Below are 24,508 nucleotides of genomic sequence, written 5' to 3'. Positions count from 1 at the left end.
GGATAATTTAGATTTCATGAAAATAAAAGATTTCATGAAAATAAAAAAACGGGGCCAGTGCAGTGGCATCAGTTGGTTAAGCCTCCGCCTGTGGTGCCAGTATCCCATATGTGTGCCAGTATCCCGTATGTGTGCCAGTTAAGAGTCCATGCTACTCTGCTTCTGATCCAGTTCCCTGTTAATGCACCTGGGAAAGCAGTGGAAAAGGGCCTAAGTGCATGGGTCCCTGTACACACATGGGAGACCCGGAAGAAGCTCCTGGCTCCTGGCTTTGGATCAGCCCAGATCTGGCCATTGAGGCCACTTGAAGAGTGAACCAGAGGATCAAAGACCTCTCTCTCTGCCTCTAACTCTGCCTCTCAAATTAAAAAAAAAAAAAAATGATATCAATAAGAAAAGTCATAAATCATACATCTCATAAGGGACATGGATCTAAAATATAGAGAACACTTCTACAACTCAACAAAAAAAAAAAGTAATTTCATTACAAGTGGCCCAAGGAAGTGAACAGATATTTCTTCAAAGTAGATTTACAAATGGCCCATAACCACATGAAAAGATGTCCAATATCCTAAGTCACTGAGCTGATGCAATTCAAAATCAGATTGAAATACTACTTCATACTCAACCTCAAAGAGTTAAATCTCTACAAGGTAAATAACTTACCTCTATTACAGAGTAACTTCAAAAAGCATGCTCTCTCAATCAGTATTACCATTAGTAAACTTGGGTGTAACAAGATTATCATAGAACAGTTTTAAAAGGGAAAATATCCTTATAACAGGATTACTTACTGTTGCAGTTATGTCATCTGTCTTCAACTCTTTGGGCTTGAGAAAGTAAGCACCTATTGTAGATCTTTGATAATTCCAAGTTGAGCAAGATAGCTTTCCTTGATGGCAAGCAATGATACCATCCCAGTCACTTTCACGGGCTTCCTCTAAAATATAATTAAAATAACAAATAAAATTGCTTTCTATCCTCTCATTCATCTATTATTTATTGACCTTCAAATATTCCTTAATGTCATCAAGCACCAGATATAAATGGTAAAATATACAGGTAATCCTTGGTATCAGTGAATTCCTGAGATTTTTTTTTAATTTACAATTAAAATACATATACTTATATATATTTATGGTCACTGGCATAATGTTTTCATATATGTATACACTGTGGAATGGCCAAATCAAGCTAAGTAACACATCTAATAGGAGATTCAGATTAGAAGTTATAATAAAGTATGACGGTATGATAATGTCTTATTAGAACACTTAGGAACAGTTTTACTAAAAGATTTTGGGAGACTAATAATAAATGATTTCCTGGGAAGAGTGGTAAAAACAAGTACAATTAGCAAGGAACCTGACATAGTAAGCCCAAGAGTATGTGAACATAATTGAGTACTTCAAGTGTTTTCTTGGGAGAGTTAGAAAGGGTTTGAAAAGCCACATTAAGGAGACAAGTTTCCACTCTAACAAGGAATCGCAAAAAGCAGATGAATGAGATGATTCAGATAAACCTGGATTTTTCAGAAAGATCACTCAGGCTATATGAAAACAGACAGGGAGGTAGTTAATAATCAAAACACAATGATTAAGTTGTTATAAAAACCAACCCTGAAAAAGAAATGGTGCTCACACAATTATTGCCTATGATAGCTCACTCAATAGTCTCATCATACGCACACTTTTCTTAAGCTCACTTCTTTGAATGAAGTACTGCTCCAGTGACACAGTGGACTCAGACCTCAGTGTACTTAGATCTTGACTAATCAAAGCTCTAATGTCCCCATCTGATGCTGGCTCAGTGCTTATTTTTTACATTACTTAACCTTCAATACACCAAGCACAAACAGAATAAAAACAAAGGCTATGAGATCATATTATTTATTACTAGCTGTTACACAGAAGAGCAAAGCCTGAAACTAACAGACATTCTCTCTTGTATGATCTTTACAAAAGATAGGCATGTATTTAAGGTTACTTTCTGAACATTAGTATCTGCAAACACATTTCTTTAAATGGAGGAAATAAAAATGTACAGAATGACAAAAGAGAAGTTCTTTACCAGCAGCAAACTTTGTGATGGGTGGAAGTCTCACTGACATGGTATTCTGAAGTCCTTTACGTTTGACCCTCTTCTTATTTATTAATCCTGGGGTTGGTGACAAGGAAACACAATATCCTTCTCAATGAAAAATGTAAATAAAAGAAACACTATTCATTGACACATAACCTTAAAGTTTAAGATACTCCCATTTAAGACAGGAAGAAAATAAAGATGGTATGACCACTATTATTTCTTTCTAAAGTTCTTAGCCTATGTAACTAGATAATAGACATGAGGTATAATTAATCAAAAAAAATATATAAAATGTCACTGAATATAATCTTATATATGTATAAGAATAGAAGGAGGCCAGCGCCGCGGCTCACTAGGCTAATCCTCCACCTTGCGGCGCCGGCACACCAGGTTCTAGTCCCGGTCGGGGAGCCGGATTCTGTCCCGGTTGCCCGGTTGCCTCTCTTCCAGGCCAGCTCTCTGCTGTGGCCAGGGAGTGCAGTGGAGGATGGCCCAAGTACTTGGGCCCTGTACCCCATGGGAGACCAGGAGAAGTACCTGGCTCCTGCCATCGGATCAGCGCGGTGCGCTGGCCGCGACGGCCATTGGAGGGTGAACCAACGGCAAAGGAAGACCTTTCTCTCTGTCTCTCTCTCTCACCATCCACTCTGCTTGTCAAAAAAAAAAAAAAGAAAGAAAGAATAGAAGGAAAACTTTAAAAACTTCACTCAGGAACATTTCTCATAGCAAAAAGATGGTATTCTGCATTTTCTCTAAGTTAGCTGCCATCTTTAAAACTCTGCATTCTATAGATGTCTCAAGCTAGCCAGCACCTTTTGCATGGCAGAATGTTACTTCAAAAATAACCTTGTAGCAGCACCTCAATATCTATAGCAACTTTCTTTTGACTTAGGAATCCCAATGGTACCTCCTCCCAATACATTTTTTATTCATACAAAAATATTGATACATATTAATGATATTTCTTGTAACTGTCTCACAGAATTTTGAAATGTTTCTTTTGTGACCAGCAGCTAATTTTCTATCTTGTAAATAACCTACCATGTCCCAAGCTCTTGTTAAATTTTTCATGTACCGTGGAAAATGACTGAAGAGTTCCATCTTGACCTGTTGGTATATGTAGAAAATTCTAATCAGGCTACAAAACAATGGACTATGTGAATCACAGACCCTACAAAACCATATTCTATAAAAAGGCTGAAGTTATAATTTGGGACACTGTACACAGAATGCCATATAATAAGAACAAAGGCCAAATGCAGATGAAGTATTAATACTCTTCTGTAGAGAAACAGAATAAATAATGCTACATTTTCAGAATTTGATCATTCTGTCTCTAAACATTAGTAAACTGGACATACCAAGTGAAAATAGCACCTACAGTGCTTCCTAAAGTAGCCAAAAAGAACCATCTTAGTGTTAAACAAAATTCCAAGTCATTCAAAGACACATTCAAATTTATGTGTAAAAATGAAAACTAATAAATACTGAGCACCCAGCTCGCAATACTTGATGAAATAAACAAACTCACTTGCACTTAGAATTTGTTGTCCATTCTGTCCATAATATCTGATCTTGGTAAGAGGAGCACTGTGTCCCATTCTGAATTTCAAAAGTCGGCCCTCACCTGTGGGACCATCAAATATCCATATCTGCCAAGAAACATAAAGGTAAAGTTCTTCTGCAATGTGTTTTGCTACCTAATCTAAAAGCAGTCAGAGCACCTGGCAATGGATAGTGACTGAAATTAACTGACATTGGAGCTCTTGAAGATGGGAGTGGGGGTTGGGCAAAAAATAAATTACAGTTTTTTCTCACTTCATTGCAATGCTGTCACTTGCTGTACTTTTTTTTCAAGATCCCAATACCTCATCTCACATCCCTTTCATTTTCTAGGTTCAGGGTTGACATATTAAAGTAAGCCTGTAATAACTCAAAGCATGGGTCAGAAGATGCAGGAAGATGACAAGAATAATAATCACAATACCCTGAGAGCATTGTCAGCACCATTTGTGACCAGTAGTGGTTCTCTATGGAGAAACGTCAGTCCAGCAATTGCTGTAGAATGTGCATTTCTCATTTGATTGATTAATTTTTTGTCTTCTAGATCCCACAGTCCAATATGGCCACATGGACTTCCAGCTGCCATAACTGGATGACCATCTGTTATTAAAATGAGACATATTAAGAAAAGCACACATTTTAGAACTAAACAATTATTCTAATCTTTTAATTCATAAATATAAAATTATGAATTACTATACTATAAGCCATCCATGTTCTTCAGCCTTCTTCTGTGCTAGCATCTCATTTTGTTTCTATCATTCTACAAAAACCATTTAAGAAAATTTCCACCACCTTCAAAGTAATACTTTTTAAGTATTCTTAGCTTTCAACAGTAAGTAAATTAAAAATTACCTGTGCGAAATGAAACTGAAGTGATGGGTCCCCAGTCTTGACAAAATTTCATTAACGTTTCATCAAACTTAATGTTGTGAATGATAACCTGACCCGACATAAGACCAACAGCAATAACATCCACAGCTGGTGCCTGAAAATAAAATTACCCTACTTGTAATTTTTTTCAACAAATAACTTCAATAATCCTGATGATATGTATTATTACTTAGTAATTGGCAAAAGACATAACAATGTTTTACTAAAGGTCGCAAAAAAAGTAAAATAAATAAATAAAACAAAAAAGGCAGGCATTACCATTCTGGCATACCTGAAATGCTATTGAGAACTAAAATATTTACAACTGTTTTTTCCAAAGTACTTCACAGCTTCACTTCTGTCAGTCAGCATCACCTAACTCCTGAAACATTGCTGACTTGATAAAAAAGCCAAACATAAAAGGAAGCTTATGTGGGAAATCACTACAAATCACTACAAATCACTGACTGCATGGAAAAAGAAAAGAAGAGACAACTACTATAACACATACAAAGGCTTGACATACGCCTGACAACGTAAGAGGTCAAGTATAAAGGAAACGAATAATTAATTTATTAATTAATTTATTCAAAGAAAAATAGTAAAACAACAACAAAAATAGTACAATAGGCTAAAAGAACAAAGTTTTACAAATTGTTCTGGCTCTAATAGTCTAAGATTATAATTCTCTTATAATTAAAATGGTCTATAATATAAATGGTTTTACATACAGGCTCTGAGTTTCTACATTTTAAAACAGATCAACATTCATTATCATTACAGAATGGAATCAGACTAAACATTTCATGAGTACGCCATCATAAGGTACTGTGTAGAAACTGAAGACAGTAAAACAAATAGGTTCTCTTATCCTCAAGAGACAGGAAAAGCAAGGCAAAGCCGATGGTAGTATAAGAGGATGACAGAAGGCGCAGCTATAGGCCATGGATATTCAGAAATAGTCACTGGCTATTAAAGTAACCAACAGCCATACCAGATTCTCTGCAGAAGTACATTCATTCATTCATACTGCTTTGCTGACTCATAAAAAGTATCTAATTCTGTAGCAGTCATTGCTGAATTAAATACTGGAAATGTGGCTCCAATTATCTCAAACTGCAAATTTCAATATCCTGACAAATTTCTCTATATGGACTATAATTTCCTTTGCATCAACGAACAGTTCACTTTTATTCTGCATAAGGCACTGGACTACATGCTGCAAGGATGATTAGTTAACAAGGTTCCACAGCAACCACAGTTTTAGAGCAGAACTCCAGGTATACACAAAGCTGGTATCACTTGTTTTCAATCATATTTCCAAATATTATTTCCTCAGGGTAATAGGCAAGAGCTAAACTAGGCTACATATTCTAGAATAAAAATAGTTGATCCCCGAAACTGAAGTATTTTTGTTTCTTCTTTGAAAAAAAACAGAAAAAATACTAACCTGCTGAAGAGCTGTCACTCCAACTTTCCACCCCGGAAAGGTATACAGAAGTTTACTACAAGAAAAAAAAAGTTGAAAGCTATTTTACTTTTTTTTGAGGAAAACAAAATCAAGTTTATTTTAAAAAGTGAAATAACAAGTTATATTTATTCACTTCTAAGTCTGCCACACACTATTCTATGGATATATATTAACTTACTTAATATCAAAATAGTCCCATCAGGAAATTATTTTCCAGTTTAAAAAACCTGAGAAAACTATGTTAAATAATTAAGTTACAGTTACATGTTTAGCAAGTAATAGAATCCAGACAAACTCTAGATTCCAAGCCACCTCTGTAAGAAATTAAACAGCTAAGTAGAAAAAAATACATGAATAACAACTATTTTATACTAGATTACAATTAAAAACAAAACTTAGACTATCAGCAGATCTCATTTTTCTCTGCAATGTTTCTAGAAACATCATTACTAAAGGGAGTACACTAGATTTTAACACACAGTTCTTGTAGCATATTATTTGACTGCTGTAAGATAACAGTATGCTACTCTCAATTTCAGACTGAAGCATGAATGATGAATGTCTATGCAGCAGAGATATCTGATATTATAAAAATAATATAAAGTATTAAATCATAAAATTAGCTTATTTATTTATTTTTGAAAGGTAGAGAGAGAGAGAGGCAGAAATTTTCCATTTGTTGGTTCATTTCCTATACCCACAACAGCCAGGACTGGGCCACACAAAAGCCAGAAACCTGGATCTCAACTGGGGTCTCTCATACAGGTAGCAAGGATCTATCACTTACGGCCTCCTAGGATGCACTTTAGCAGGAAGCATCATTATCCTTGAACCTAGCACCCAGTAAGCAGCCAATGGTGTTTGTTGAACTGAAACACCAATTTAAAACTAAGAACTAGGATAAACGTTAAACCTTTAATATTCTTATATTCCCTTTCAAATTTATGAGAGCTTTGAAAAGGAAGATTTGGATTGCAAAATATGCTTTTTGCTTTTTTTTTTTTTTAATGCTACACAGAAGTCCAAGTTGCTACCTCTCTGGATCAATATATACAAGTTCACAAAATTATTCATCAAGCTCTCCAGCTATAAAAATAATATTAGACTAGATATTCACCTTCATGGTTGATGATGAAAGTGCTTTTACCAGGAAAATTATTTCTACATGCTAGCACTAAATTAACACTGATTTGCTTTACCTTCTCTTAACTCTCTAAAGTTTATAGAAAATAGTTGCTTCCTAACGACAATCTCAGTATTACTTCATTGGAGCCTTCTCTAAAGCTATACAAATTCTTTACAATTACAGGTTCAATTTTATATACTTTTCTTTTTTCTTTTTTCTTTTTTTTTTTTTGACAGGCAGAGTTAGACAGTGAGAGAGAGAGAGAGACAGAGAGAAAGGTCTTCCTTTACCACTGGTTCACCCTCCAACGGCCGCTGCGGCCAGCGCACCGTGCTAATCCGAAGCCAGGAGCCAGGTGCTTCTCCTGGTCTCCCATGCAGGTGCAGGGCCCAGGGACTTGGGCCATCCTCCACTGCACTCCCAGGCCACAGCAGAGAGCTGGACTGGAAGAGGGGCAACCAGGACAGAATCTGGTGCCCCAACCAGGACTAGAACCCAGTATGCTGGCCCCACAGGCAGAGGATTAGCCTATTGAGCCACAGCACCGGCCCTATATACTTTTCAATAAGCATTTATGAGGCTGCCTACCATGCGCCAGGACTACATGTCAACTTTTACAGATGTGATGCCATAGCAACAACTTCAAAAACACTCATACTTATTAACTATGCAAGTAAGCATCAAAGTAGGGAGGACAAGAGACTTAAGAGGTACGCATTAGCAAGTAGTAGATAAGGATAAGGTGAAAAATAGCCAAGCTATTTTCTAAATAAAGTGCTTACTTGGATTTTACATTCCACAACTGCAGGCTTCCTTGTTCACTGCCCAGAAGTATTTTATTCAAGTAAGTACTTGGGTGCAAAATAGTAGAAATTTTAAATACCGATTTATCGAAAGTCAGTTGCAGGTATTCTTCTATAAAAGTGAAAAGTTATAAATAACATTAAATTTTTCCTTATAAAATAGTTTAAAATGTTTCATATACCATTTATCAATACCATTTATCTTGAAATAAGTCTATCAAAGATTATTGTGCTAATATAAATCAAAGATTTATACAATAATATATAAACATTCCTTGAAGAACAACTGTGCTGAGGGGCAGCCTGTTATTTAGACCAGCAAAACTTTTCTACATGTTCTAATATAGATACTAGTAAAAGTTTACTTATTGATGAATTGGTTTACGGAAAAGAAAAATGAAGATTTTTAAAAAAAGTCTTAAGGATCATCATTTACATTTTATAATTTAATCAAGAGACAGGAATCAATGTTCCAAGTGGATCTCTTCCAGAGAATAAAGAACCAATATCCACAAAGCTTGGTGGGTCAGCCAAAAAAATGTAAAGAGGCAAACCTCAGCAAAAGCAAGAACAGTGCTTCTCACACATTTCCAGAGAAGAACTTCTAATAGAAGAAAGGGGAAAAAAAAATGTAGAGCTCTTGTGTAGGAGGTGGTTTAGCCAGAAAATCTAAGCATTCTTTGAAACCTTAAAATTACTATGATGGAATTTTTTTACTTCACAGTTCATACAAGATTAAAATACTTTTTCACTAAATTTTCCAATAAATCTGAATATCATAGAAGGTTTGCATTTTACTTGCACATACTACCTGACACACTGATGTATACTCCCAAAGATGTGTGCAGCCCAATTTAGAAAGCACATGCCTCTAATTGTAAGCATTTTACTGAAATTCACAATAATCAGCTTCCTGAAGACCTTTCTTCACTGTGCTGCTTTAATAGCAACAAAAACAACTTGGGCATCACCATTTATGGAAAGCTGCTAATCAGATCCTGTAATTTATAAAATGTCTTTAACATGTACATGGGGAATATTTCTGAAATTCTGTTCCTTCTCTGTGGGCAAACTCAAAATAAAGAAGAGGCTTACTAATTTGAACAATATGGAAAAAGTCCCAAGAGAGCAATTGCTAGGTTTCCTAGTAAAAATAAACATACTACATCAATAAGACAATTAAGAGGCAATATAAGCTAAATATATAAATAAAGAACTTAAAAGATTTAATTCACAGTGGACCCAGTCTATTATTGAGGGAAATGGAGATGATTTGGTAATAAATTCTTCATGATTAAAGAAACAGTCTCATAAACATAACTTAGTGCCACTATATATTATAATCTTATTAAAATATTACTTTGTGTTGAACATATATCAAAATTAACTCCCCAGAGAAAAATAACAAATCACTAAATTTGGAAAGCTTAAAAGGAAAAGTATTAGTTGAGTACATTATAAGTACATTAAACAAACTATAAGTTTGTTTAGCTGACTAAAATTGCTTGTGTTTCTTACTTAAAACTTTTCTTATGCAAGGAACCTCAAAAAGTTCATGGAGAAATTGAATTAAAAGCTAAGTTTATTTGGTGCAAAAAAATTTTGAAATCCATGCACTCATAGTACACAATTTCAATCAACTTTCTGAGATCCTCTGTAAGTATTAAAGATTCATTTTTACATATAAAAATGGCATTTTTACATATAAAATCTCTGATATGAAAGTTGTGTTTACATAGGTTTTTCATTTTAACTACATAATATTATCTCAATATAAAGCAAATAAATTAATTCTTACCTTCTGAATATATGTGCCAAATAATAAGAATGCTGTCAACATCAACAGAGATAATGTGATCTCCAAAGGGTTGCAAAAGATGGATTTCTGCCTTATGACCCTTAAAGGTGTGTACAATCTACAATGTACAGAAGAATTTCTTATTACTCATTTATCATGTAGCATATTCACAACATCCTAAGATCCTTCTAAACCTGAAGATGCTCCTGACAGGAAAGGCAGTCCAACTTTTTTCTTTTTTTTTTTTTTTTTGACAGGCAGAGTGGACAGTGAGAGACAGACAGAGAAAAAGGTCTTCCTTTTGCCGTTGGTTCACCCTCCAATGGCCACCGCGGCCGGCGCGCTGCGGCCAGCGCACCGCACTGATCCGATGGCAGGAGCCAGGTGCTTTTCCTGGTCTCCCATGGGGTGCAGAGCCCAAGCACTTGGGCCATCCTCCACTGCACTCCCAGGCCACAGCAGAGAGCTGGCCTGGAAGAGGGGCAACTGGGACAGAATCCGGCGCCCTGACCGGGACTAGAACCCGGTGTGCCGGCGCCACAAGGTGGAGGATTAGCCTAGTGAGCTGCGGCACTGGCCCCAACTTTTCTTTATCTAAGTGAGATGAACAGCAAAGAAGCACACAGGTTCATCTGCTCCCTCAACCAGTTCACTAAGCAAAATGTAGACAGAAATAAGCTCTCTGGACTTCTGCCTCACAAATGAGGCAGAACAGGCATTCACACACATGCCTCTCATCCAGTTCACCCACCACAACTCCATATATCCTTGAAAAGTGGTATGTTCTACAAAGCAGATCTCTACACACTCTATCGCTAGCTGGCTTTCAGATGAGATGGGGTAGGGGAATGAGGGATATTTTTCCTTATAACTTTCTGCTTTGACAAAGATAATCTCCAGAAGCTGAGCCTTTCATGACTACAGACTCTTCCACGTTTTTAGTTCTCACCAGGTTCCAGGAACACTATTTATTCTCCATGGCTCTTTGGTCCTTGTGGTGGGAGCAGCTCCCCACAGTTGATAGTTTGAAGCCTCCTCACCCTAGCTTTGTTCTCTCACCCTGACCACACTTATCTATACAGTTCCTTCATGAAAGTGTCTTCTGAACCACTCCCCACCCCCAACCCTACCCCACATACACATATATAGACCTTCTAAGGAAAACTACAAAACTACAAACCACAATACAACAATCAGAAAACATTTTTCCTGCCTCTAAAAATCCAGACTTTTATGAACAAGTTCAATAGGTTTCTCTTCCACCACGGGCAATAACTGAACACTGTAGGAACAACCTTTACTCCAAGCGAAACAGTGATGGCCACCATTTGACTATCTAGGCACTCCCATTCCCACTTTCCTTTTCATTCTAGACCACTAGAGCAAGATCACCTCTCAAATTAGTGGTCCCAAAGCAAACGTATAAATGACTAGTGGATTTCAACCAGAAAAAAAAAAAAAAAATCATTCCTTAGCAGCAGCGGAAACAAAGAATCTAGCTTTTTCTATGTAGGGAACAAGCACCTGGTTCTTGGAAAAGAAGTTATGGGCTGGGCTATTCATAATGAAGTCAATCTAGATCAAATAGTGGTATGAGCATCAATGTTTTGGGAAAACATTTTCAAAACATACAGAGTTCAATCCCTACTAAATCTATAAGGCATAAAGTTCCAGAGATGAAATCTGACAGGACATAAAAATTTGGAAGAAGCTGCCTATGTAATTCTGACATTCATACCTGTTAAAGAAAACTAAAGTAATGCATCAGTTTTAAACAAATCTTTTGAGAATTTGATAAAAATCCATTTTCTTTTCCTCCAGAAAACCAAATAAATAGTAGAAGAAAAAATTGCTGTTCATTACCAGAGTGCCTCAGATAAAGATGGGTAATACTGAAGATCTCTCCACTATCCTAATAATCAACCACTGACTGCAGAGAACAAGTTAAAATAGTTCAACAGTACAAACCTCTTTATTACGCGCAAATGCAGAAAAAACATTCCCATAGGCCGCAAAAACTAGCCTCTCATCAGCTGCCATACAGCAGATTTCCTGTGGGACAGAGTTACCTGGAAAAAGCATGAAAAATAAGGATTTCTAAGATCTTGGAACAAACAGAACCCTCCATTACAGTCATTCCTCAGAATTCGTGGCAGACTAGTTCCAGAACCCTACTCCCTCAGTCTATTAAAATTAAGGATGCTTAAGTCTCTTATATAAAATGATGTAGGACTTGCATACAACCTATGCACATCTCCCTGTATAAACAAATCATCACTAGGTTACTGATAATACCTAATACCATGTAAATAAACGGTATATTGCACTAAGAAAGTGTGTACATGCTCAACACTTTTTTTGGGGGGTGAGGGTTATTTCAGCCTGCAGTTGGTTATATATATATATATATATATATTTTTTTTTTTTTTTGACAGGCAGAGTGGACAGTGAGAGAGAGAGACAGAGAGAAAGGTCTTCCTTTTGCCGTTGGTTCACCCTCCAATGGCCAATGGCCACCGCGGCCGGCGCCCTGCAGCCAGCGCACCGCGCTGATCCAAAGGCAGGAGCCAGGTGCTTCTCCTGGTCTCCCATGGGGTGCAGGGCCCAAGCACTTGGGCCATCCTCCACTGCACTCCCTGGCCACAGCAGAGAGCTGGCCTGGAAGAGGGGCAACCGGGACAGAATCCGGCGCCCCGACCGGGACTAGAACCCGTGTGCCGGCACCGCAAGGCAGAGGATTAGCCTATTGATCCGCGGTGCTGGCCGCAGTTGGTTATATTTTTAACAGCACACAAACACATCCACATTCCATTGGGAAAAAATGCCGAACTATAAAAAAAGGTGTTTTTCTTATAGTACAAGGAATGATGAAAAAAGAAAATCACTATTTGGTAATATCATATTTTTAATTGATTTAGACAAGTGTTAACACTGAAAGCAGAGGGTAAAACTTTGAAGACTAATAAGATATTTACATAGTCTCAATGCATCTTATCACAAGATGTTTATGAATTATAAAGGGTCACATAACTGTGATACAGCCTCCTGACAGATGTCACCTTAATCAAATGATCAATATGCCTTTGCTAGAATTCACTGAGAATTTGTACTTTGCTATTCCTAAAAGTACACGCTATAAACCTAATCACAAGGAAACAACATAAATATTCAAATTGAAGGAGATTTTAGAAAGGAACTATTCTGTATTCCTCAACAAGGTTGATGTTGTGGAATGTAAAGAAAGCCTGAAGAAAAATTTCAGATAAAGAAGACAGCTATGACAACTGAAAACAAAACATGACCCTGTGCTGGGCTGCAGTGTTGTTGCTATGTAGTTCACACTGCACTTACTATGTTTTGCAAGCCTTGAATTTATGTCAACAAAAAAAAAGATGCATGAACTCAGAATGAAGTCCATACTTACTCACTGCAACCAGACTAAGTTTTTGAACCTGTTGACAAAAAGAACAAATTAATAAAGTTTCATTAACAAAAAGTTACAATAAGCTAACACCTGAACACAAATAAATTTGTCAGGCTGTCCATCCTACAAAATACTCACTGATTCTAACCTTCATTATTAGAAAAGTTTATAATTTCAACTACTTTACCAGAACTGATGATGTAAGGGATAGTCAAACAGCTCCAGTAATGGGCCAAAGAGTAAATATTTTAGGCTTTGTGGGCAACATGGTCTCTGCTCCAAGTATTTGGCTCTGCCATTATGGTGTGGAAACAGCCACATAACATAAACAAATTTGCACAACTGTATTTCCAATAACCTTTCATCTATGGATATTAAAATTTGACTTTCATATAGCTTTCAGATACTTTGGAATTTTTTCCAACAATTTAAAATGTCAAAACCATCCACAACTCCTGGTCATACAAAACAGTTACTTGGATTAGCTTACACACCAGAATTTTCTAACTTCAATCTATGGTTACTAATCCAGTAACCATATTGGATAGAGAAAGTTATTTAATCTTATGCCACCAATTCGTCATCTGTGAAAAGGAACTGAAAGTGCTTACTTTGAGACTGTTTACAACAATTCAATGGGCAAATATGTGTCAAACAGTTAAAACAGGGCCAGCCATAAGGTAAATGTTCAATGAATGTTAGCTGTTATCATCACCAACCTAACCACACCCTGTCTAGATTCTCCCATAGAAAAAGCAAATCTATAGAAAGTCTAACTGTGTTACAGTAGGACAGCCATGGTTCTAGACAGGAACATTTGCAGACCAAATTAGTGACCAGGGTGCACCAGTGTCCTTTTGTTTTTAATGCCAAATTAGTGTCAATTTCAGAAGTCACAGCACAATGCATTAGTTGGTTTCAGGAGTGTACATAATCCTGGGAATAAAAAGTATTTATATACTATGATGGTATGATTTTAAAAATTCAATACCAGTTTTCAAATTAGAGGACTTAAAAAATCTTTACAATGACTAAATTTCAATTCACGTAAGAAAATGTTACATTTTTATAAAATGTGCAAATGCATTACTCTACTAAACATAGGTTTCCTAACAAGTACAACCAGGAAACAATATGTGTATATGTATGTGTGCCCAACATACAGTGTCATAAGGTTTCAAGCATAAGGTTGCAAGAGCTCTTTAATTCAGAAATTCAGAAAATTACATTTTAGGCCAGAAATTTTAAACAGTCAAACTTTAAGTTAGCAAGCTAGGAACAAGAGTGGAGAATGGTTAACAGTAAATACTCCCACATGATTAAATACGTCATTCTAACTCATCATTTCTTGATTATCAACCCAGTCTTGTAGATAACCCAATTTCTCTCTACAGCAACTGACCCTCCCTTTCCTCTTCCATTAAGTCAATTAGCTCCCAACTTCCAGCTGTTCTTGCTGATAATGTGTTTCATTTTCACAATCCTTCGAGGAAGCCAAGCTCATAGTACATTTCCCAGAAAAGAAGTGCTTCACTAACACTAGTTACTATCATCCTCATCAGCAAGCTTGCTGTTCTCAGACAGCTTACAATCTTTTGTAGAAGACAAGTGAAACAAATAAACGACAACAAAAGATGACTTCAAAAATACACTGATGAGCTAGTAAAGGAGAAAAGCTATCACTAACATAGAAGCAGGGCATGGCCAAGCCACTAATTTTCCTGAGATTTACTTTCCTAGTTTATACAGGGTGCTATGGAATGATGACACCTACCTTGGAAAGCAAGACTTAAAGTGGCCCTGTGCTAAAAACTCAATTCTGGCAGAAAACGGGTGCTTGAGGGATTAGGAAAATTGGATTACTATCGAAAGTGGAGAATCCCCTAAATCATAATCTCACCTCCTCCACTTCACCAGTGTATTTTTAGTCTAAATTTCTAACTCAAATTGTCTCAAGAACTGCATAATTATCAATTGCACGGCTCTCTCATTAAAAATGTGGAATAACAGCCGCCTTCATCACATATACTGACTTCCAAAAGAAGTGCAATAAAGACCTAGTGAACAAATACACTGTTGTGTAAGTGAAATTCTCCAATACTTTCCCCTCAGCCAGGATGCCTCCGAAACTCGCCCGCAGATGTCCTGCAGGGCTCAAGGAGCACGTGGATGAGATGGGGATGGCGAAACGGGACAAGCTAGCGTGGTGAAAAGACAGGGGCAGAAGGGGAAGCCTTCCGTGCGTGGGAGGGGACAGCCAGGCTTCTACAGGGCGCAGTCCGGAGCCGGGAGGAGGGAAGTTCCCGGGAAGGGGCGAGGGAAGCCGACACTCACGTCGTAGGTGTGGAAACTCTTGCCCACGCAGGTCGTCACATAGAACCGACGCTTCAGAGAGTTGAACCGCACCACGTGCGGAATGTCGCTGCTGAAAAGCCCCAGGGCCCGAAACCCCGCGAACAGCGCGCTGGCCGTGCGGCCCTCCGTGCCACGTTCCATCGCCACAGCGGCCCCGGCTGCTCTCAGCTCCACTACGGTCGGAAACTGCGCTCCACCTCTCCCGCAGTCTCCACGGAACACTCCACGGTCGGAACCAGAGACTCAAGGGCACTTCCGGTATCAGCCCCTAATCGCTCCCGCGAAGACTTCCCACAGTGCTACAGAAAAAGTACTCCCGCCAGAGCGCTCATGGAAGGCGCAACTTCGGTTCCGCGGGCTACATGCTCCGCGCGTTGGAGAATTCGCTAGAGGCGAATCGAGTTTCTGGCAGAATCCTGAGGGCGGGCCGCGACTCTGGAGGCTGGAGGGGCCTCACACATAAAAAAATGAAATGGGTGGGACCCGTGCTGTGGTGCGGGCGGTAAAGCCGACCCCTTGCAATGCCAGCGTGCCTTTTGGCCCCGGTTCCAGTTGGGGCTGCTCCGATTCCTATCCAGCGCTTTGCTAATGAGTTTGAGGAGTGAACCAGCAGTTGGAAGTTTCTAACTCTGCCTTTCAAATAAATAAATCTTAAAGAAAAAAAAAAAAAAATGGGTCAGACGTGGGACTACAAAATGTGTAAAAACACGAGATTATCTTAACACTAACTAGACACTTGATGCTATTCCAAAGTTATTGTTGATTTTAAATGAGCCATATATTTTGGAAATAAATACTGACATAGATAAAATGATGTATTTTCAGATTTGCTTAAAAAAGTTGAGGATGGGATAGGCATTAAGCCACTGCTTGGGACACCAGCATCCTATGTGGAATGTGATTGGAGTCTGGCTCCTCCCCATTGGATCCAAGTTCCTACTAATATGTATTCTGAGTGCTGGGCTCAAATACCTGGGCCCTTGCCACCCACCTGGGAGATCCAGATGGAGTTTCTGGCAATGGCTTTGGCCTGCCACAGCCCTGGCTTTTGTTGGCATTTGGTGTATAAAGCAACAGATGGAAGATCGATCTCTCTCTCTCTCTCTCTCTCTCTACCTTTCAAATAAAGAATTTTTTTAATTGGAAGTAAGGTAGAGGTTTAGGTGGAACAAGGTTGATAATTGTTGAAGCTAGGGAATTGGTATGAGAATTCAGAGTATATTGTGCTTTAGTATAACATAAAACTTTCATAATAAAACGTTTTTTGCTGAGTTTGCTTATAACACTATGTTTGGAATATTAGTGTATTATTAATCAGTTTTTACTTCTGAATCACAGAAATAGGTACAAACGATTCTGATTACTAGAGGTTAATATTTTAAAAAGTTTTCTAAATTATAAATAATGCAAAAGTAACTTTTATAATCTGAAACAAATACTTTGGAGTATATTGACAGTTTGGAGGGAAAATCAATAAAGCTTCCAAGCCAGAACTCCACAAAGCCATTGACACCCATTATCTTTTTTATTATTATTATTATTTGACAGATAGAGTTAGTGTGAGAGAGAGACAAAGAGAAAGGTCTTCCTTCCGTTGGCTCACTCCCCAAATGGCTGCGCCGGTCCAAAGCCAGGAACCAGGTGCTTCTTCCTGGTCTCCCATGTGGGACACCCATTATCATGAAATAATCTTCAAAATAAGGCTGTAAATTATGCAAAGCAAAGGTTATGTTACTGTTTTATTAATTATAAAAGTGGTTCGTGAAGGTCAAGTGATTTTTTCCAATGTTCCAAAATTATTTCTTGTGAAAACCTTGATCAGCGTAAGAATCACAAAAGGGAAGAGAAAAAGCAGAAGTCACTTAAAAAAAAAAAAAAAACAGCCAGAGAATGTGAGAAATATCCATTCTGCAATTAACAAAATATCAGGCTATATGATGGCTATGAGTTCACATTAGATAGGGGACCAGAGGTTCCCAGAAGTTCCTAACTTGCCCAGGGTCACTTAAATAATGTAGTGTAACCATTTGAATTTATATCTGTCTGACAATTAGATGTGCATTCTTTGGTTATATATTTTGTTATCTACATTCTTTTGTTTTATAAATATATATTATATATATAACAATATATATATAACAGTGAAATATTAGTTGAAAAATAGAATAATCACCAGAAATTGTAGTCATATGGAAGCAGTAAATATGCATGTTAGCTGTTGTGCTAGGTAGGATATTTGGAAGGGAGAGAGTTTGGAGCAAGCTGTAAGCTTCCTCTTTTTAGCAATTCCCTGAGTTACTCACTATTCAGCTGACAATAAAGTGTGTGAGTGTATTGTGAGAAGAAAGAAGTTAGTTGTTACTATTTTCACCTACAGATACCCTGCAAGGACATCACTAATCAAATTAGAATTTTAAAAGGGAGGTACTAGGGACTGGGATTCTCATTTTCAACTGAATTCAATGAATTGGGGTTGCACAAAATTCAGATAAAAGCATAGCTTTGTCATTTTGTCATTTTGATTACATATGACTGTTTCTGACTTCACATAGCCAGCCTTCATGAGTGTCCTGTGGATTTTTGCCTCCTGGTATTCACACCTTTGTGTAGTCCCTTTTCACATTGAATAGGGTTGATCCTATATGACTAAAATGGGTCACAAAAGGCTTCAAGCTTCTGATTTTCTCTCCCTTTCTGAATGTTTGCTATGAGGGAATTCAACTGCCTTGTTGTGAGGATGCTCAAGCAGTCTTACGGAGTGGTTCACTTAGCAAGGAATGGAGGGTTTCCTGCCAACCATCAGCACTATATTGCCAAGCATGTGACTAAACCACCTTAGAAGCCAATCCTCCAACTCTAGTAAAGACTTACTATGACGGCAGCCTTGGCTGATGTCTAGACTTCAGCTTCATGAAAAAAATCTGAGCCAGAACCGCACTACTGAGAAACTCCTGAATTCCTGCCTTCGCTGTGGCTCGCTAGGTTAATCCTCCACCTGCGGCGCCAGCATCCCATATGGGTGCCAGGTTATAGTTGCTTCTCTTCCAGTCCAGCTCTCTGCTGTGGCCCAGGAAGGCAGTGGAGGATGGCCCAAGTACTTAGGCACCTGTACCCACATGGGAGACCAGGAGGAAGCACCTGGCTCCTGGCTTCGGATCAGCGTAGCGCCTGCCGTAGCGGCCATTTGGGGGGTGAACCAAGGAAAGGAAGACCTTTCTCTCTCTCTTTCTCTCACTGCCTAACTCTGTCAAATTAAAAAAAAAGAAAGAGAAACTCCTGAATTCCTGAGTTCAAACTGTGCTACATAATAAATCTTTATTGCTCTTTTGGGCATTAAGTTTTTGATCCTGCTTAGAAATACATTTCCTGACCTTAAACAGTGTCTCAAGGACAATAGAAGGGAAAATCACCCAAAACAATGTTGCAACAAAATAACTCTGAGTCATGGAATGCTTGGCTATTTCAGAACACTCATCTAGAAGCAAAATCGATGTATTTCTGTATATTGTTTAAAATATATTAAAAATTTATGAGTCAACTTCATTCTAGTCTGTCAATTTCCACTTCTCTTTCATTTACAAATGTGCTTATAAGTCTTACTTTTAAAAATTATTTTTATTCAATAATATGTGTACTTGAAAGACACCAAATTACCATAGACTTTCTGTTCTACTTCACTATATAAAAATTTAATAGCCTTGATTTTAAAGTTTGTTTCTGAACTATGAAAATGGTTGATGTGGTATCCAGAATCACTCAAATATGTTTCTATTTGGTCTAGAATGTATAATTGATGGTTCCAGTTTTCTGAGTGGCACAGTATGTGGATGTAGGAAACGACTAGAAGCAAACCTAAAAGTTAAAACTTTTAACTTAAAAGCAAACTTTAGTCATATTCAATAGGAAATAGTATGTGGGTGGTACAAATAATCTATATTATGCTTGCATTTGCACATATCCCTATTAATAAGAAAGTAGTGGGCATTTGGCATAGCAGTTAAGATGCTGCTTGGGACACCTGCATTGCATATCAGAGTGCCTGGGTTTGAGTCTCAGCTGTGCCTCTGGTCCAAATTTCTGTCAATGTGCACCCTGGAAGACAACTGGTGAGTACTTAAATAGTTGAGTCCCTGTCATCCAAGTGGGAGACATGGAATATGTTCTAATCTCCCAATTTCTGCTTGGCCCAGTCCCAGCTGTTGTGGGCATTTACAGAGTAAATCAGCATGGAAGATTCTCTCTCTCTCTCTCTCTCTCCTTTCTACCTTTCAAATAGACAAAAATAAATAGGAAAGAAAGTAAACAACTACATCATGTTGTGCTTTTTATGAAAGAGGGGTTGAGTAAAGCTCTTCACATTAGGTCCTAGACTTCTCAAAGGGCTGAGAGTGAGACAGAAGGCTTTTCCTGGCAGGCAACCTGCCAGCCTTAGTCTAAAATAAGTAAATTGGTAGTGGGCAGCAAAGCAGACTGTATCTGCATGAAATGCTATGCCAGCAAATCAGTGGAGCCCAAGTGTGTGCCATAGGTGTTAATAACAGTGATGATTCTTCACGAGACCATCCAGGGACAACTGTATGGATGGGCTTTGCCTCATCTCAAATCATATGGAAAATCTTCAGAAACACAGATGTTTATAAGTTGGGCATCTGGAACACAGCGTGCTGTATCACAGAGACCACTGAACTAAGTATTGTCTGTTACGCATCATTTGACCCAGAACATCACTTTTTTTTCCATGTCTTTGTTTTTCTTTTTTTTTTTAGAAAACTTTTATTTAATAAATATAAATTTTAAAAGTACAACTTTTATATTATAGCAGTTTTCCCCCCATAACCACCCTCCCACCCACAAATCATCCCATCTCCTACTCCCTCTCCCATCAAATTCTTCACACGGACACACAAAGTATAAAATACTGTTTGAATACTAGTTTTTACCATTAATTCTCATAGTACAACACATTGACAGGGATCCTACATGGGGAGTAAGTGCACAGTGACTCCCGGTGTTGATTTAACAATTGGCATTCTTATTTATGACATCAGTAATCACCCGAGGCTCTTGTCATGAGCTGCCAAGACTATGGAAGCCTCTTGAGTTCACAAACTCCGACCTTATTTATACAAGGCCATATTCAAAGTGGAAGTTCTCTCCTCCCTTCAGAGAAAGGTACCTCCTTCTTTGATAGTCTGTTCTTTCTGCTGGGATCTCAATCACAGATATCCTTCATTTAAGTCTTTTTTTTTTTTTTTTTTTTTTTTGCCACAGTGTCTTGACTTTCCATGCCTGAGAAACTCAAAAGGGCTTTTTAGCCAGATCTGAATGCGTTAAGGGCTGATCCAGAACATCACTTTAACTTATATAGATTTGAATTTCTTGTCGCTGCTTGACCTGACTCAACAGAAGACAACAGAGATCCTCAGAGGAGGCTTTCATCATTACAATGAAAAGAAATCCCTGTGTGTGCTGTAAAGTACTGGGGGAAGCTGGTATGTTTGATTGCCCTGAGTGAAAGTTGCATTGCAACATTTAGATGTGACAAGAGGGAACACTTATGGACTCCCTGGGGAGGAGAATTGATTTCTTGGAGGAAACTGGCTAGTTGGGCAAATTGACTTGGTGTGAGTGCCTACTGCAAATAAAATGCAAACGTCAATGTTATTATGTTTCTGAATTGAGTATTCCTTGAGGTCTGTTGTCAAAAGTAGATAGTAAAGGCTCTAAAGAGAGGCTCAGCATCAAGAAAAGGGGACTCTGGGCTGGTGATTAGAGCTATGAAGTGTCTGAGAATGCTGCAGAAGACTGATTATGGTTTGGTGGGCATTGGAACCTCCATCATTCAGTAACCAGCTGTCTGAACAAGAAGTGGGTTTGGGGAACAACTTCAGAGTAAATGTATGTGAACTAAAAAAGCAATGACCTTAAAACCCAAGGCTAAAGTTAAACATGTGGGATAATATCTTGTCAAATTGCTTTGTTGTCATATGCTTTTCATATGTGGAAAAAAAGTTAGCATCTTAATAAAGTTTGGATCCAGTGACTAATGTCTGTGATCATGTTTTTACTTTACAGTGAGTAAGATCCTTACCAATTTCTCCTAGTGAATAGAAAGGACTAAACCAACAATTTCTTAGCTTGCTTCCCCTTCTAAAATGCTACTTTATTATGAGAATGAATTTTAGCTAATTTGAACATAAGGCTTGTACATAATTAGAAAAGAAAAAATCTTGATTTATTTCATAGTACTTGGCCCAATGGAATCTTGACCTCATATGATGTCCCTAGAATTAAAGAGCAGATGTTTACAGAATGACAGCTTGTCATTTAGCTCCTAATCATGTTACACTTTTATTTTTTAAGATTTATTTATTTATTTGAAACTCAGAGTTACACTGAGAGAGGAGAGATCTTCCATCTACTGGTTCACCCCCCAATTGGATGCAATGGCTGGAGCTGCACCAATATGAAGCCAGGAACCAGGAGCCAGGAGTTTCTTCTGTGTCTCACATGCAGGTTCATGGGCCCAAGGACTTGGGCCATCTTCTACTGCTTTCCAAGGCCTTAGCAGAGAGCTGGATCAGAAGAGGAGCAGTCAGGACTTGAACTGGTGCCTACATGGAATGCCAGCACTGCAGGCAGCGGCCTTACCTTCTATGCCACAGTGCTGGTCCCTGCACTTGTATTTTATTTTGACTCTGGGTATCTCAGTAGCTATGTGCATTTTCAGACATGTTTGGGGTGTGTCTTGGAAGTGACTAAGATGTGATTATATGTATTTATTCAAATTCAAATAGAACATCTTGACTGCATTATTAACATTTTTATTAGGTTTATTTTATTTTAATGGGTAACCTCCATTTAGCAGAGACATTTCCCCCCTGTTTTGTTCATTGATACATTACAAACACCCAAAAGAGGTGCTAAATAAATATTTATCTAACAGACAATCTTATTTAAACAAAATGCTAAAAATGTAGGACGTTCTCTGTTTTTTTGTATTGTCATATTCCCTTCCAGAGTAAAGAGTCTATCCTTTAGCATCCCCAATATATACCTGCTCCCTTTGTAATATGTTTATCCTTGTCCTTTGTTATGTTAGCAAATGTTTGGTGACGAGTTGTGTGAAAAGCATTTACTTCCTTGATTGATGGGCATAAGCAAACATGATGCCCAGCATGGTCCAGCAGGAGCTTGAAGAGTCACTGCATATTTCAATCAACTCTGGCTTTTTTCCTCTCCCATAGAGAAAGGCAGATCTCAGGTAGGAGCACCTTTTTAAGACTGGGTCTTTGGGCTGGCACTGTGATCTAGTAGGCTAAGCCTCCACCTGTGGTGCCGGCATCCCTATGTCCTGGCTGCTCCCCTTCTGATACAGATTCTGCTGATGGCCTGAGAAGCAGTGGAAGATAGCCCAAATACTTGGGCCCCTGCACCTACGTGGGAGACTGGAAGAAGTTCCTGGCTCCTGGCTTCAGATCAGCTCAACTCTGGCCAGTTCCGACATTTGGGGAATAAACCAGTGGATGGAAAACCTTTCTCTCTATCTCTCTCTTTCTCCCTCTCTCTTTGTAACTCTGCCTCTCAAATAAATAAATAAATCCTATAAAAACAAAATAAAACAAAACACCTAGCCTTGGAATAAAAAGGTATTGGGAAAAGCCTGGAGCTGACTTATAGTTGTGAGGTTGGTTATTTGTCATCTCGCTAAATTCGTAAAATGAGAAGGGACTACTGTTGCTAGCCAATGGCACTTGGGCCAGCTTCTGCTTTCCCAGGCCATAACAGAGAGAGAGCTGGACAGAACAGGAGCAGCTGTGGTGCAGGCATCACAAGTGGAGGCTTAGCCCACTATGCCATAGCAGTAGCCCCCATAAGCACATTCTTGATTTTTTTTTTTTTTTTTTGACAGGCAGAGTGGATAGTGAGAGAGAGAGACAGAGAGAAAGAAAGGTCTTCCTTTGCCGTTGGTTCACCCTCCAATGGCCGCCACGGCTGGCGCACTGCAGCCGGCGCACCGCGCTGATCTGAAGGCAGGAGCCAGGTGTTTATCCTGTTCTCCCATGGGGTGCAGGGCCCAAGCACTTGGGCCATCCTCCACTGCACTCCCTGGCCACAGCAGAGAGCTGGCCTGGAAGAGGGACAACTGGGACAGAATCCGGCGCCCCGACCGGGACTAGAACCCGGTGTGCCGGCGCTACAAGGTGGAGGATTAGCCTAGTAAGCCGTGGCGCCGGCCAATCTACCACCGCTGTGAGCAGGATTCGAACCTGCGCGGGGAGACCCCATTGGATTTCGAGTCCAACGCCTTAACCACTCGGCCATCACAGCTGCTTTCTTTTTTTAATTTTTTTTTTTTTTGACAGGCAGAGTGGATAGTGAGAAAGAGAAACAGAGAGAAAGGTTTTTTTTTTAATTTTTTTTTTTGAAAAGTAGTGTCTCAGTCCAAATTGCCAAGACAATAATTTACTGATGTGAGAGTCATTAATAGATTGTGCATACTTTAAGGCAATATGCTGCTTGAGCTGGTATTGTGGCCTAGCAGGTAACATTGCCACCTGTAATGCCGGCATCCAAAAGGGGTGCCGGTTCAAGTCCCGACTGGTTTACTTCCCATCCAGCTCCTTGCTACTGGTCCGGGAAAAGCAGCAGAAGATGGCACAAGTGCTTAGACTCCTGCACCCATGGGGGAGACTCGAAACAAGTTCCTGGATTCCACCTGGCCCATCCTGGCTGTTTCAACCATTTGGAAAGTCAGCTAGTGGGTGTAAGATCTCTCTTTCTCTCTCTCTCCCTTTCTCTCTGTAACTCAAATAAGTAAAAAGAAATAAATAGGAATATTAAAAAAAGAAAGAAAGAAAATATCCTGCCATAAGAAAATACCCGAGATTGAGTAATTTACAAACAGATTTATCGCTCATAGTCAGAGAGGCTGGAAAGTCCAAGTTAAGGATCTGGCATATTCAGTGTTCAGAGCAGCCCCTTTCCTCATAAATGATGCCATTGAGGG

At 38.7% G+C, this 24,508-nt stretch overlaps 1 protein-coding gene and 1 non-coding gene across 3 annotated transcripts in view; both read right to left on the bottom strand.

The window, feature by feature from the left end:
• Positions 1 to 15,772, bottom strand: part of WDR36 (WD repeat domain 36) — a 41,331-nt gene extending 25,559 nt beyond the window's left edge. Inside the window, exons 1-12 of one of the 2 annotated variants that reach the window (XM_008262002.3) lie at positions 15,478 to 15,769; positions 13,144 to 13,171; positions 11,688 to 11,788; positions 9,720 to 9,837; positions 7,901 to 8,033; positions 5,972 to 6,026; positions 4,504 to 4,636; positions 4,073 to 4,248; positions 3,617 to 3,737; positions 3,127 to 3,192; positions 2,071 to 2,157; positions 795 to 940 (exon numbers count right to left, since the gene is read on the bottom strand). In XM_008262002.3, the coding sequence (XP_008260224.2) occupies positions 795 to 940; positions 2,071 to 2,157; positions 3,127 to 3,192; positions 3,617 to 3,737; positions 4,073 to 4,248; positions 4,504 to 4,636; positions 5,972 to 6,026; positions 7,901 to 8,033; positions 9,720 to 9,837; positions 11,688 to 11,788; positions 13,144 to 13,171; positions 15,478 to 15,639 (1,326 nt within the window). In that variant the 5' untranslated portion in view covers positions 15,640 to 15,769. Of the gene's footprint in view, positions 1 to 794; positions 941 to 2,070; positions 2,158 to 3,126; positions 3,193 to 3,616; positions 3,738 to 4,072; positions 4,249 to 4,503; positions 4,637 to 5,971; positions 6,027 to 7,900; positions 8,034 to 9,719; positions 9,838 to 11,687; positions 11,817 to 13,143; positions 13,172 to 15,473 lie in introns of both variants that reach the window. The other variant, XM_070056530.1, reaches the window with a different exon arrangement.
• A 7,975-nt stretch (positions 15,773 to 23,747) lies between these two features.
• TRNAS-CGA (transfer RNA serine (anticodon CGA)) lies at positions 23,748 to 23,829 on the bottom strand. The gene has a single exon. It is a non-coding gene; the product is annotated as a tRNA-Ser (tRNA).
• Positions 23,830 to 24,508: the final 679 nt, after the last annotated feature.

This window comes from Oryctolagus cuniculus, chromosome 14 (assembly GCF_964237555.1).
Source record: "Oryctolagus cuniculus chromosome 14, mOryCun1.1, whole genome shotgun sequence".
Classification (NCBI taxonomy): Eukaryota; Metazoa; Chordata; class Mammalia; order Lagomorpha; family Leporidae; genus Oryctolagus; species Oryctolagus cuniculus.
The sequence above is the reverse complement of the archived record's forward strand: the minus strand, read 5'-3'. Positions and strand labels throughout refer to the sequence as shown.